Here is a 13565-nt window from a genome sequence, read left to right on the forward strand (position 1 = left end):
AGAGCTCCCCTGTCAAGTAATGATTACATGCTTTTCGGGAGTCCGTGATGATTATTCTCGAATTGGCGTGGGCGGCAGCAAGCGCTATCGCTACTTCCTCGGCTCACATTTAATTCGGGGCTCGAGAGTCCATCAACGTGCATTTCCTAGTGAACGACCGCGGCCGAGTAAAATCCCGTGGGCGATGGCCCTGCTACGTCTACATAATATACACCGGATCGGTAGCCGTGTTGTCTCTCAAGAGCCCGAGCCCGCGCTTGTGGTCTGTTTTCGTGCATGTCGGTGTCCATGTTACGGGGGAGCGGGGAGACCCAGTGCATATGGCGCCATAGTACTGGGATACGCTCCGCCTCCTCTGGAGTGCATTCGTGTTGGATGTGTAAGCGGTTTAGCAGGCGGCGCCCAGGAGCCGTCTGCATGAGCCGCGTGTATTGGTTCACGAGATAGGCCTCCCGCAGCTCCTGGTCGGAGTTTAGTACCCCCAATGCCTTGAGTTTGGCATTAGAGGTAGCCACCGGGAGATCCAGGGCTCGCTTAGTTGCCTTGCGGATGATGGCATCTATTCGCGCCTCGTTTAGTAGTGCGGAGATATGGCACGGAGTAGAGGATCCGGCTAGTCACGAAGGCATAGACGAGCCGAAGCGCGTCCCTGCCCCGCAGACCACCCCGCTTGTTGGAAACGCGGCGGATCATGCGCCCTACCTGTTTTGGGGGGCGCTGTGAGCGCGCGAAGCGAGAGGACGTGCAGTGCATCGTCTCCGCCAACTTTTGGCTGGAGCCACGAAATTTCGCCCGGAACCCCTTCAATACAGCTGCGTCTGTCTTTCTGAACCTGACAGCCACCTGGGGATACCACTCGCACCCAGGTGAGCCTACATTTAGACCTTTTAGGGCCGATCGTCACGCGTATCGTGGCAACGGTGCTAGGCCTGACGCCTACGCCGGCGCCCGGCCGTGAGTGAGTCGCCCACCCGCAGCAAGATGGCTTCAGATAATGCTGTACAACGTGGCTACGACCCGGACACCATGGCCTGGTCCGAGGTTCCGGCAACTCCAACGCCTGACAACCCGGATTCTGCGCCGATCGAAAACATGAAGCTTTTCAAGCTCGTCGAACGCCGCTCCCGCAAGCGGAACGCTAAAACGGACGCCGATGTGGCAGGACGGTCAACACGGCAGAACGCTGCTACGCGCGCTGCAGCGCTTCATGGCCGGCCCCAATCTAAGACCGGGCCCTCCTGGAAGCCAAAGCCGCTTCCGCGGCTTCATGCCGAAGACATAGTCATCATCCTGAAGCCCCGGGCGGCCGTCGGTCTCAGGGATGTGTATCAACATGGCGAGCTGGGAGCAGCGTTCGCGGCCTACCTGGGCGCCAAGGCCGCAGCATCCCTCAGCCTGCTCCCCACATGGGAGCAAAACCTGATCGTCGCGGGCACCCGGGAGCCCCACGTCGCGGACAAGCTTCTGCGGGAATTCGAACTTACAACATCGAAGGGCTCGCTCTCCATGTACGGGCAGCTGAAACTTACTGGCGACGTGTGCCGCGGCGTCATCACCGTGGCCAAGCACAAGACCAGTGAGTCGCTCCAAAACAAGATCCAGTGGCTTGCTGGAGAGCTTGCCGATATCCGCAAGCTTGGAAAATCAGACGTCGCGGCGCTCACCTTTGTGGGCAAAGTGGTGCCGCGATATGTTCACTATAATTCAGAGGTGACCCTTGTGCGGCCATACAAAAAAACCATCCCGGCCTGCGTGCTGTGCGGCACTGTGGGCCACCGTGCGGACACATGCCCCTGCCCGGACGAAAAGTGCGGCCTCTGTGGCCAAATGGTGAAAACCGTCGACGGGGTCAAGACACCTCATCAATGCACTCCAACATGTGCAGTCTGTGGACAAGCCCACGCTACCAACTCCCGAGACTGCACGGAAAAATTCCGGAAGACCAAGCTGCCCGGCCCCAAGGCCAAACGCACAGTGTTCCGAGGAAACCAGCGACCTGGCAAGCCGCCAAGTCACCCAAATTCAGGTGCCAGTGCCGGAACGCCGCGTGGTGCTCTCGGCACCGACGACAAAGTGTCGTCGGCTTTGCAATCATCGCCGCCGCGGTGGCTCAGCGGTTATGGTGCTCGGCTGCTGACCCAAAAGACGCGGGTTCGATCCCGGCCGCGGCGGCTAGAATTTCTTTGGAGGAGAAATTCTAGAGGCCCGTGTACTGTGCGATGTCAGTGCACGTTAAAGAACCCCAGGTGGTCGAAATTTCCGGAGCCCTCCACTACGGCGTCTCTCATAGCCTTAGTCGCTTTGGGACGTTAAACCCCATAAACCAAACCAAACCTTTGCAATCATCGGTTAAGTCAGCGCCCGGGAAGAAGACGCCGCCTCCACCGCCCAGCGGCAGGGACACTGGCCACTTCCCGGCCCTCAAGACAAATGGCACTACCGGCGCCCGGGCATCAGCGCCTCAACACGGCAAACAACAGGTGAGCAGCTGGGCTGAGATCGCCTCCTCCTCCTCCCATCCCTCCTCCCCCCCCAGTTACCGCCTCCACGCTAGATGCGGAATACAAAAAACAGATAGACGTGCTCCGGGCACAGAATGAGCTTTTGCTCACCAAAATTCAAAATTTAGAATCGAAATTGGCGTCCGCCGTTCCGAGCCCACCGAACTCGGACGCAATGGAAAGCGACGCGGAGATCTCGCCTGTCCTCGTGACAGCCATTTCCGCGATTGAGGAACGCTTAACCTCTAAATTACGATCTATGATCGAGACCGCCATGGACCAGATCTTGACCAAGGTCAAATCTGCCATCCCCGCACTGGTCTCAAAACACGTCTTGGACAACCCCCGCCTCCTCCGTCGGACGGGGCCCATTAGGGACGTATCCCGTCCTTCAAAATTCAACCGTCTCATTATTGATTCGGACAATGAGGACAATTGCCCCGCTCCTTCCGTCGTCACCCCCTCGATGGCACAAGTAGCTGGCTCTGGGGCAGCCAATACCTCCTCCTCCCCCCTACAAATTTTAAATCATGGCGAGACACCTTAATCAAAGGAGTTCCGCCATCTCTAATTCGGCCGTCTCCACTTCAATAACACAATGGAACTGTAGAGGCTTTAAAGACCGCACTAAGCGGGCGAATTTCCGCCTCTACCTTGAAACCTTCGAGTCCCTACCAGCCGTGGTTGCCCTCCAGGAGCCAGGCCTGGGCGCCACACTTTCAAATTACACGACGTTCCAACAGGATCCCGCGTCTTGTCTTCTCGTTCACAAAGCCTACACAGCCAGCTTAGTAGATCTCGATCTCCAGCTCGAGTATTCTTATGTAATGGTGACTATCCTACCACTCCGCCGCAAGGACCCGCCGTTGCATATACTCAACGTGTACTGCTCTCCCAAACTTAAGCGAGTGACTTTTTCGGACCTCTTTAGCCGTGCGCTAAGAGTTGCGGGTCGCGATCCCCTGCTGATTGTGGGCGACTTTAACGCTCCCAGTCAGCTGTGGGGGTATCGCAAGGAGGAGTCGCGCGGACGTAAGTTGGCGGAACTTGCATCCACGTTGGGCCTCACCCTCCACACGGACCCCGTCCACCCAACACGGCTAGGGAATTCTGTGACACGGGATACGTGTCCGGACTTAACCTTCACTCGCAACATACGACACGCAGACTGGCTCAACACCGAGGAGACCCTCGGTAGCGACCACTGCATCCTTAACACTACACTACGCACACGACCCCTCAAGCGTGCCAGAACACAAGCCCGTATCCCAGATTGGACGAAATTCAGGCAAAATTTTCACACACTTGATAATACACCCATTTCGGAGCAAGGATACCAGGCATGGTCCCAACAGCTGCTGACACACCTTTGCTCGCATGAAACTCAGATCCAGCTCTCAGAGGCGGTCACGGACGTGGATAACCACCTTCTACACCTCTGGGAAGCCCGTCGCAGCCTCGTCCGCCGTTGGCGACGCCAGAAACATAACAGAAAGCTTAAAGCTCGAATTGCCGAGCTTACCCAGAAAGCGGCAGAGTACGCGGCCCAACTCGCCGACTCCAACTGGGTGGATAGATGTAACACGGCCGCGCGACAAATGTCCAGCCGCAACACGTGGCGTCTCTTTCGAGCCCTAATCGACCCAACCCAAACACGAACAGAAACACAAAAACATTGCAGCGAGCCATGCATGCTTTCCCTGGCAACACAACTCAACTGGCACAGAAACTTCGGGACCAGTATCTGTGTACAGTCCAAGACGCCCGTGGATCTGCGTACTCTTATGCAGGCAAGGAGAACACGGAGCTGGATCAACCTTTCCAGCTCCATGATCTGCGGGCGGCCCTCGCCAAAATGAAACGGGGCACTGCGCCAGGGAGGGATAAGGTCACCGTCAAGCTTTTGACGAACCTGCCCGACTTGGCATACCAGTCCCTCCTCGCCTACATCAATGCAATTTGGCGCGGGGACACCCCCGTTCCAATTGACTGGAAAACGGCTCTGGTCACTTTCATCCCTAAAACAGGCAAACCAGTTGACACAGATAACCTCCGCCCCATCTCTCTCACCTCTTGTGTGGGCAAACTCATGGAGACGATGGTGCGGGATCGGTTATCTGCATATCTTGAACGCAAACATGTATTTGCGAGCACCATGTTCGGATTCCGCCCACACAGATCCGCACAGGATGTCCTCCTGCAACTTAATCGGGAAGTCCTTGACCCCCTCGAATGCCCCCATAATGACCGGGTAGTACTCGCCTTGGATCTCAAAGGGGCATTTGACAATGTAACACACGAGATCATAACCTCACTAACCTAAGTCAGACCGACTGTGGCCTCAACACATTCAGATACATATGCCAATTTTTAATGGATCGTCAATCCTACATCCGCATCTAAGATAGAGAGCATGGTCCTTACCTACTCAGCACGCGGGGAACCCCCCAAGGGGCGGTACTTTCCCCGCTGCTCTTCAATCTGGCTATGATGCACCTGCCGGCACAACTGGATGGTGTCGCCGGCGTGCAGCACGCCCTGTACGCCGATGACATAACCATATGGGCCACGCAGGGCAGCACAGGAGACATTGAAACCAGCCTGCAAACAGCGGCGACGATAGTAGACCGCTACGCCCGCCGCTGCGGTCTTCAATGTTCCCCTCAAAAATCGGAATTTGTGCACCTCCGCCCCTCACAGAAGTGCGCAACTAAAATCTCTCTTTCTCTTGAGAGCGGTCCCATACGCGAAAGTGACGAGATACGGCTACTAGGACTCTACATCCACAAACACAGACGGCCAGACACTACATTGGCCAAACTCCGAAAGGTGGGGGACCAGGTGGGCCGTATGGTCCGCCGGGTTTCCAACAAACGCGGGGGGTTACGAAGTAAGGATGCCTTGCGGCTGGCAAACGCCTTTGTAACCAGTCGAATTCTCTATTCGACTCCTTATCTCCACCTACGGAAACAAGAGGAGGATGCGCTTGAGGTCATCCTTCGCAAAATTATTAAGCGTGCCCTTGACCTCCCCATCACTACTTCAAACAGCCGGCTTATGGCTCTTGGGGTGATGAATACTTTCCGGGAGCTCCGGGAGGCGCACCTTACAAACCAGTACACGCGCTTGTCGCTAACGGAGTCGGGTCGCCGCCTTCTTGCTCGACTCCATATCCAACACACCCCTCCAATGGAAGACAGGTTTCGCATCCCAGAACTGTGGAGACGTGCCCTCCACGTGCGGCCTCTTCCAGCAAACATGTCACACGAAGACCATAATGGTCGGCGCCTGGCACGAGCGGAAGCGCTAGCCCGACATTATGGCAACAAAACAGGTGTATACTACGTGGACGCCTCCGGTCCTCACCACGGGGGATGGTACACGGCCGCGGTAGTTCACAACAGCAACACAGTTAACGGCCTCACCTTCAGAGCCAGAAGTGCAACACTAGCAGAAGAGGTCGCGATTGCTCTCGCGGCCTCACATTCCGATTCAAAATACATAATCACCGACTCGCGAGGGGCCTGTCGGAACGCCGAACAAGGCTGCACTCCCTTCCTAGCCTATCGAATATACCAAAATTGCATACGGGATACGGACCCCGCACACCGTTACCTCATATGGGCCCCTGCGCATCAGGGGTTGGCAGGAAACGAGGCAGCAGACGCAGCCGCCCGCGCGCTCTCTCACCGGGCTGTTTTCTCCTCCCCACCCGATCAGGAACCCGATTTTAATCCGGTGTATACATTCAAAGAAATTACAGCCTACTATCAAAACAGTCATCGCCTTTACCCAAGCCCATGTAAAGGCCTCAAGAAGGCGGATGAGCGGCTCCTTCTCCGCCTTCTCACCAATACATTACTGTGCCCGGCAGCACTAAAGCATTTTGACCCCTCCTGTAACGGCAGCTGCCCGCACTGTAGTGCGGTGTCTTCTGACACCTATCACATGGTGTGGGCCTGCCCCTCAAACCCGGCTATTAGCCCCATCCCCAACCCAACCCGGGAGGACTGGGAGGCGACCCTGCTCGGCTGCCACGACTTACAGGCCCAACAAGCCTTAGTCGGGCGCGCCCGGGCGGCGGCCACCGCCACTGGGGTCCCATACTAGGGACCTCCACCTAGTGTTTGTAAGGATCGGTCCCTTACGGGCTGATCCAAGCATACCTCCTGTCCTTTCTTAATAAATGTTTTCACCACCACCACCACCCACCTACCTGTTCGCCTACTCTCGAGTTTCGCAGTAGTGGAGTCCGGTCTGAGTCTGTGGTGAATGAAAAGGCCCAGAATACGGAGCTCCTCCACCTCTCTAATATGACCTCCTGACAGAGAGATGTGTATTGCTGCCCTATCCTTTGGGTTCGCTCTGACATGCAGAAGCTCTGGTTTCGCTGGAGCACATTGGAGCCCACAGTCAATAGCATACGCATCGACTATGGAAGCAGCCTGCTGAAGGCGGTCCTCTATGTCCCCAAGGCTCCCCTGAGTGGTCCAAATTGTAATATCATCTGCATATAACGCGTGTTGAATGCCTTCCACGCGGGCCAATTGGCTTGGGAGGCGCATCATAGCTATGTTGAACAGGAGCGGTGATAACACTGCTCCCTGAGGGGTACCCCGTGCTCCCATCATGTAAGGGCCGTATTTCTCGCCCTCAATCCGAAGAAAGGCCTGGCGATTAGTCAAGAAATCTCTTACGTACGCGTAGGTCGTAGCCCCACAATCGGTAGAACTCAAGTTGGCCAGGATGGTTCCGTGTTTAACATTGTCGAAAGCCCCTTTCAGATCAAGGGCGAGGATGGCTTTGTCATTGTGTTGCATAGTTGTGGGTCGTATTGAATCCCTGTGCCACTGATCCAACATCCAAAAGAATCATTTGGGCTTCTGGCCACCAGGGCTTACGAGGTAATGAGGCCGCTGACGCGGCTGCCCGAGCGCTTACTCACCGGGCTCCTCATCCCAGCTCTTCTGGCTCGGAGACTAACCAGCCGCTGCTGCGATTCAGGGAAATATTAACACGTTATAGCGACAACCACCGCCTTTTCCCGGCACCTGCAAAAGGGCTGAGTAAGACGGAGGAGCGAACTTTAAGGCGCCTGCAGAGAGGTACTCTACTCTGTCCTGCAAACATAAAACATTACGATCCTAACACAGATGGGCGATGCCCACACTGTGGGGAGACCTGTGATATCTTCATGTAGCGGGGCCGCTCTGTGGCTCCCAAACTCTATTTCACAAAATAAAAGTTTTCACCACCACCACCTAAACCTCGCCGTTACGGGAAGGGAGGAAGATGGGAGTGAACAGAGACACCGTATTCACTAGACGCGCCTTTGTTCATTCCAAACCATCGAGCTGGCATGGCGGAGTGGTAGCGTGCTCGTCTCGCACTCCGGAGACCGGGGTTCGATTCCCAAGCTTGGCCAATTTCCTACTCGGTTTTATTTATTTGTCTGGTAATTGGTCAAGCAAGCAATGAACTAAACTCAGTCCCACTTACTTGGAGCATCACTATACGATCGTATCACATCGTATCGTATCGTATCGTATCACTATACGTATCACAAAGGGATACGATCCCTTTAATTGGTTGCATGGTTAGTAGCCAAAGCACAATTGGCCCCGTTTAAAATTCGCGCACTGTGACGTCACGACAGTTTCGACCAATTGAAAAGCGTGACATTTCTGTCGACAACTCCTGCTTACAACGATGAGGCATGAAAGGCTTCCGCCTTAAAGGGCAGAAGCTCCAAGTCCGTATACCGGCCCAAAAAAGGACTCATGAATCGAAGGGGAAAGTGGGAGCTTCTGCCCTTAAAGGGCAGAAGCTCCAAGTCCGTATACCGGCCCAAAAAAGGACTCATGAATCGAAGGGGAAAGTGGGAGACATTGAACCAATGGTATCATGTGCGTTTTAAGAGGTTAAACTCTTACTACTTAAGTTTGTCAAGGACGCGACTGGTTGCTGTGGGGGTCAAAGAGGCCAAAAGAGTAAATACCTGACCACACTTTGTCACATAGCAACAGTGGCCGCGTAGCGCCCCAATTGATACACATGCTGTCGATCCCTTATATATGTGCCAGTATAGCGGCCATGGAAGTGGTTACCCCGCTCCAACGAGACCACTATTTTCATACAATTTCGGGGCTACCCGTTTGACGCAGGATGTTCCAAGTGGTGCCAAAGGGCTTGGCATGTTCCTGAGAATAAAATAGCTAATTGAGATGAAAAACCGCCAAAGAATTCAGGGGGCGCATTGACTAAAGTGCGTAGAGGCGAAAGCGTTTTCCGCGCCACTTTGACTGCGTCTCTGTGGCACTGGTGACGTCATCATTGGATGACATCACACATAATTATGACTAATTACTGAGAAATGACAAATTACTACCTAATAGCTAATTACTGACAAATGATTAATTGCTAATTAACTGCTAATTAATGGCGCTTAAGCTTCGCCTTTAGGAGTGGAACGCTACAGCGTCGTGTAGAGCTGCCAGGGAGTCCACGGAACGCCACCACCCGTTCGGCGCGATGCCTTGCCCTTTGAACGCAACGATTTATGAGGAAAGGAAATGGCGCAGTAATTCTCTGTCATCTCTGTGGACACCTGAACAGCACCCCAAAGCAAGGGAGGAAGTGGGAGTGAAAGAAGAAGGAGGGGCCGTAATGAAGAAAATGAAAATTGTATTTGAGGCTAGGAAATTACACAGTAACTTTCTCACATATCTCGGTGGACACCAGTCATCCGTTTGTAGAGGAAGGGAGGAAGTGGGAGTGAAAGAAGAAAGAGAAAGAGGGGCCGTAATGAAGAAACCGAAAACTTGTATTTGAAGAAAGGAAACTACGCAGTAACTGTCTCACATATCTTGATTACACCGGTCAAAAGCGTGGCACCTCTGCTGACAAGCTTCTGCTGACATCCTTCTGTCGACAGCGACGGAGTAATAAAGGCTTTCGCCTTAATATGTGTCGGGTTCGCAACGACGACCTTTCCGCCCCCAACCGTCGATTCCGAGCACCTTCAGGCGGCCATTACGGCCGAACCGTTTGTCGCAGGGGGTTCCTGGTGGTGTCAAACCATCCGTCGTGGCGCTATGCGCACGTCTGTAAAATTTATTTACTGATATAACGAGGAACTATGCCGGATAGAGCGAAGGTGGGTGTGAATCGCGATTGTAGTGCAAAATAAATGACGCATATGGCGCTGCTTGTGTGTTTGAAGGGATGTTTCCGCCGAGGAAACATCCGCGGATATTTGGTTTTCCGTCTTCTCTGCGTTTGGCTGAGCACACTGATGTGTACAATTGAATTACCCGTAGCCAATGGTCTTAAGTCGATCACTTGAAGCAGTGTCGGCGGAAAATATTTTATTTATGCACAGCAAGAGCCAGAGCCTGAAACTCGCGCAGAGAAACCTTGTACAGGGCGGAGAAAGATAAAACTGCTACAAGGCACTCATTTTTGTGGAGTCTAACGAGGATCTAACGTTATCTGAGGCAGGAGCTAGTGTCATGTGCACATTTGGTTAGCTCTCTCACATGACGTGTACCTAACACTCCACTGGGAGTTGAAAGAATCCGTGCCTTGGCCTTGTACCTATAGTAGGATTCAACTTAAAGAAACAGCAGTTGCTAACACTGGGCCGTGGTCCGCGGCGTCCTGTATTACTCCGCTGGCCAATCGCAACTGTAAACGAAATCAGCTTTTTAATCTTTGTCTATATCAAACAATCCATGTATCAAAATTCTAGAGCTCATAAGTTTTTTTTCTTGTGATAAGCTTCTTGCTTACGTAACAAGAAGCGTTTAAGCAGCGGACTAGTTTTTCGTCGTGGAAGAATTCTGTGCGCGAAGGCTAATGTCGGCGGAGCTTCACTGCAGACTAAAGTTGTATCCGACTATAGTTGCCCTGTGGCACCAGTCGCGTGACGTGCCTCGAGTTACGCACGTTATGTTATATTACGTTAATTGGCTGTACGTTACGTACATTATAGTTATGTGTTCGTGCCTAAATATCTATGAAGAAAGTCTCGAAGGTGAAAAATGCCCGTCAGAAACACCAGAGGCTTCTTCCTAGAGAAGCATATCCTTGATCTATCGCTATTGTACACGTCCACGGTCATAGTATCGTCCGACTTCGCCTTTCTGTCGAGTGCAACTGCGAACAAGAACGAAATATAGGAGAGACGAAATGAAAGGGAGTTGCCCTTCCATATCATCGCCTCTATCCTGCGGTTAAACTGTTTCGCCATCATCACCTCATCTGATGATGATGATGATGTCCTCAGGATTGATGGCACACTTCTGTCTCCTGCGTATTCATCATCTGTTTCCTGCTAGAGTTTCGATTGTGACGTCATGTCAGAACTTCTCGAAGACCGCCTTGTGGTCAAGCGCCACACTTTCTAGGGTCTGGGCAGCACTTTGGGCCGCCCACAACGGCACTCTGTAATAGGGTGCCCTTTATGAAAGAGACGAGCGATAACCGTAAATAGCCCAGCTTCGTCGCACCCCTTTCGACAAACACAAAAGAAAATTTGCTGTCTTCCCAAGAAATTTTTTATAATTTTTTCTGTATGAACCTGCAGGACCAACAGAGTATTTTGTAGCTACTAGAAGCAGGTACTACTGAAGTACACCCTACAGAAAACAACTAGAGTACTTCAGAAGAGACGATTTAAGAACCAAAAAATCTCTCGTTTGGGCAGAACGACAAAACGCATTTTTGACAGGATTATTTCCATTGTGTCCGGCTGAAAAGTCAATATCATTAATTTTCGTCTGGAAGACGAGGAGGCTGGTTTGGTCGAAAGAAGGAAGATGATCGAACGTTCTGTCACGCGCCAGCTGCGCTAGCAAAGAAGCCATGCTGACCAGTGGCAGGATTCCAAGGCACATTGAGAACGCTTCCGGAGCAGTTACGACTCTTTAAGTCGAAAGCCGGCCTAGCGACACCTCAACGAATTGGCAGTACGCAGACATGGACACGGCGGCGACTGTCTCCCATGCTCAGCATTCGATGATCCTGGACGCTGTTACACCACCGGGACCAAAGACTCCGCCACCGCCTCTTCTTGATCGCCTATCCTCCGTCTCGTCGGAGGACAGAGAGAAGTGGCTGGGACTCTGGCCCCGAATGCGCTTCAGGCTGTCCGAAGGCAAGGAGGCTGGGGACGTCCAGGCTCAAGACACTCCGGAGACCGTGATAATACAAGACCTGTTCTTGTGGTGGCCCTTCACGAGCCTGTACCAGGAGAGGAAAATCACGGAGCTGGCTCAAAAAGAAGCCAATGCTGCTGGTAGCAGGTCGTTCATCGCGCTGGCCCGGATGCCTGAAAACATGGTGGCAGGCCCGCTGCCCGCGTCTACCCGAGCAAACTCCGTGGCTGCTCCAGATGGCCCACCGACCTCGGCTGCTGCTTCATCTGGGTCCTGGACTCAGACAACAACTGCCATCCTGCATCAGCCAAGGGTAAGCCGTAAACTTGTAAAAGACCGAAGGTGCGTCTAATACCCCTGTCAAGCGGGCAAGTTAAGTGCACTTAAGGAAAGTGTACTTCGCTGTAAGTACACTTCGCCGCATCGAAACGGCGCAAGTGGAGTGTCACTCGCGGAAGAGTGCACTCCGCTGAGAGTGCGTTCACGGACCACACTTTGCTGGTCGAGTGCGTAGCCTCGTCGCCAGCGGTTCCAATGGTACAAAATTTATAGTACATAAAAAGTACTTACAATTTATTTTACGTGCTATAACAGTTTTCAGAAAAAAAGGCTTGGTTATAGCTACAAGCGAAGCAACATGCAACATCACTGCCTGCCGCCATCTTGTTTATTGTCGAAATTCTGGATAGTCCTGGCTGGTCTTAGCTTTTCTTCTATTTTCATTTTTTTCATCGTTAAAAACTGTTGAACCTCGTTTTATTTGCTCTATCACGTTAAGCAATCAAATATTATTAGTCTTTTTTTTTTCCACCGTCCTGTTCAGAAATTCCGCTCACTTTCTGTCGCCATTTTTTTTTACTACGAGTGCACTTTGCTTTCCCGTTTAGCACCGCGTAGCCCAAAGTGTCACTCGGGATGCCGAAGTGCACTCCCCGTAAGTGCGCTTAACTTGCCCGCTTGACAAGGGTATAAAAGGACCTCGTTATCTCACCAATTGGGTGAAAGAATTGCTATGCCCGACTTTAATGCTTCCATTCCTCGTCTTTTTTTTTTTCCTCCAGAGGAACAGCAGGCACACAGAACGTCCGCCGCTCGCCGTCCCTTCGGAGAGCTTCTTTTGCGGCAACGCAGAGGACGAGCCAGCGATGAAAGGCTGCTTTTTGGACTCCTGGGTGACCAGTGCTACCGGCGACTTCTGCACATGGCCTGTAAGGGCAGTGAAGAACTCGGGGTGGCTTTGGGCGACCCGTGGGACCGGCTGGCTACATTCCACAAGCCCTTACCGAGGCGGAGAGCCAGCGTCTGTGCTCAACGCAGTCCGTAGGCAAACGGCTAACCAGGATGGTCTCTGCCAATCGACGACTGCTTGCAGCAAAGTGCCGCTCTTGGCTGCTTGAGAACTCACTGCCTCATCCGAGCTATTGATGATCATCCTCGATGAGGCAACGACAATTAGCGATGCGCTTGCGCAGGGGTGTTCTTCCTGCACACTTGATTGTGTATCGTCATTTATTGCTTTTTTTAGAGTACACGTTTTGAATTCCGTTTTCGTTATTGCCAGGGAAGAGTGAAGGCGCTAAGAGAAATACATGAGTAATATTCCCGAAAAAAGGTGGTTTGTCTGTTTGCGACCGAAGGGTCGCGGGATAACGCAAAATTTGGATGAATAAATCGGCCACTTCAACAAATGGAGAAGAGGTCAATCTTCTACAAGGAGTGGTTAAAGAGCGGCTGCAAATTATTGAGGCCAACGCGGAAAGCATGGTTATGTGCACACTTCGCGCACGTATATACTTTGAGAGGTCCGTAAATTATTGAATGATCGCGAACTTTGCGGCCATGTGTTTCGATCCTGTGCTGATAAGGTACTGCTACACAAATGAGAAGGTACTATTACTTACCTGCG

General features: G+C 52.6%; 1 protein-coding gene and 1 pseudogene across 1 annotated transcript; both read left to right on the forward strand.

Annotated features, from left to right (window-relative positions):
* Positions 1 to 256: 256 nt before the first annotated feature.
* LOC149330404 (uncharacterized) lies at positions 257 to 6884 on the forward strand. Its single transcript, XM_089560946.1, has 2 exons — positions 257 to 2083; positions 2335 to 6884. The coding sequence occupies exons 1-2, from the start codon at positions 982 to 984 to the stop codon at positions 2598 to 2600; spliced, it is 1368 nt and encodes a 455-aa protein (XP_089417072.1). The 5' UTR covers positions 257 to 981; the 3' UTR covers positions 2601 to 6884.
* Positions 6885 to 11366: 4482 nt separating this feature from the next.
* LOC149330405 (uncharacterized) lies at positions 11367 to 12983 on the forward strand (annotated as a pseudogene).
* Positions 12984 to 13565: the final 582 nt, after the last annotated feature.

Source organism: Amblyomma mixtum, chromosome 9 (genome assembly GCF_055824585.1).
Source record: "Amblyomma mixtum isolate Tamu chromosome 9, ASM5582458v1, whole genome shotgun sequence".
In the NCBI taxonomy this organism is placed as follows: domain Eukaryota; kingdom Metazoa; phylum Arthropoda; class Arachnida; order Ixodida; family Ixodidae; genus Amblyomma; species Amblyomma mixtum.

What these genes read in the sequence shown, in the direction of transcription:
- LOC149330404 (XM_089560946.1), top strand. Translation starts at nt 982, where the DNA reads ATGGCTTCAGATAATGCTGTACAACGTGGCTACGACCCGGACACCATG. An exon ending in CGACGACAAAGTGTCGTCGG is followed by an intron (nt 2,084 to 2,334) that starts CTTTGCAATCAT and finishes ACCAAACCAAAC; the next exon opens with CTTTGCAATCATCGGTTAAG.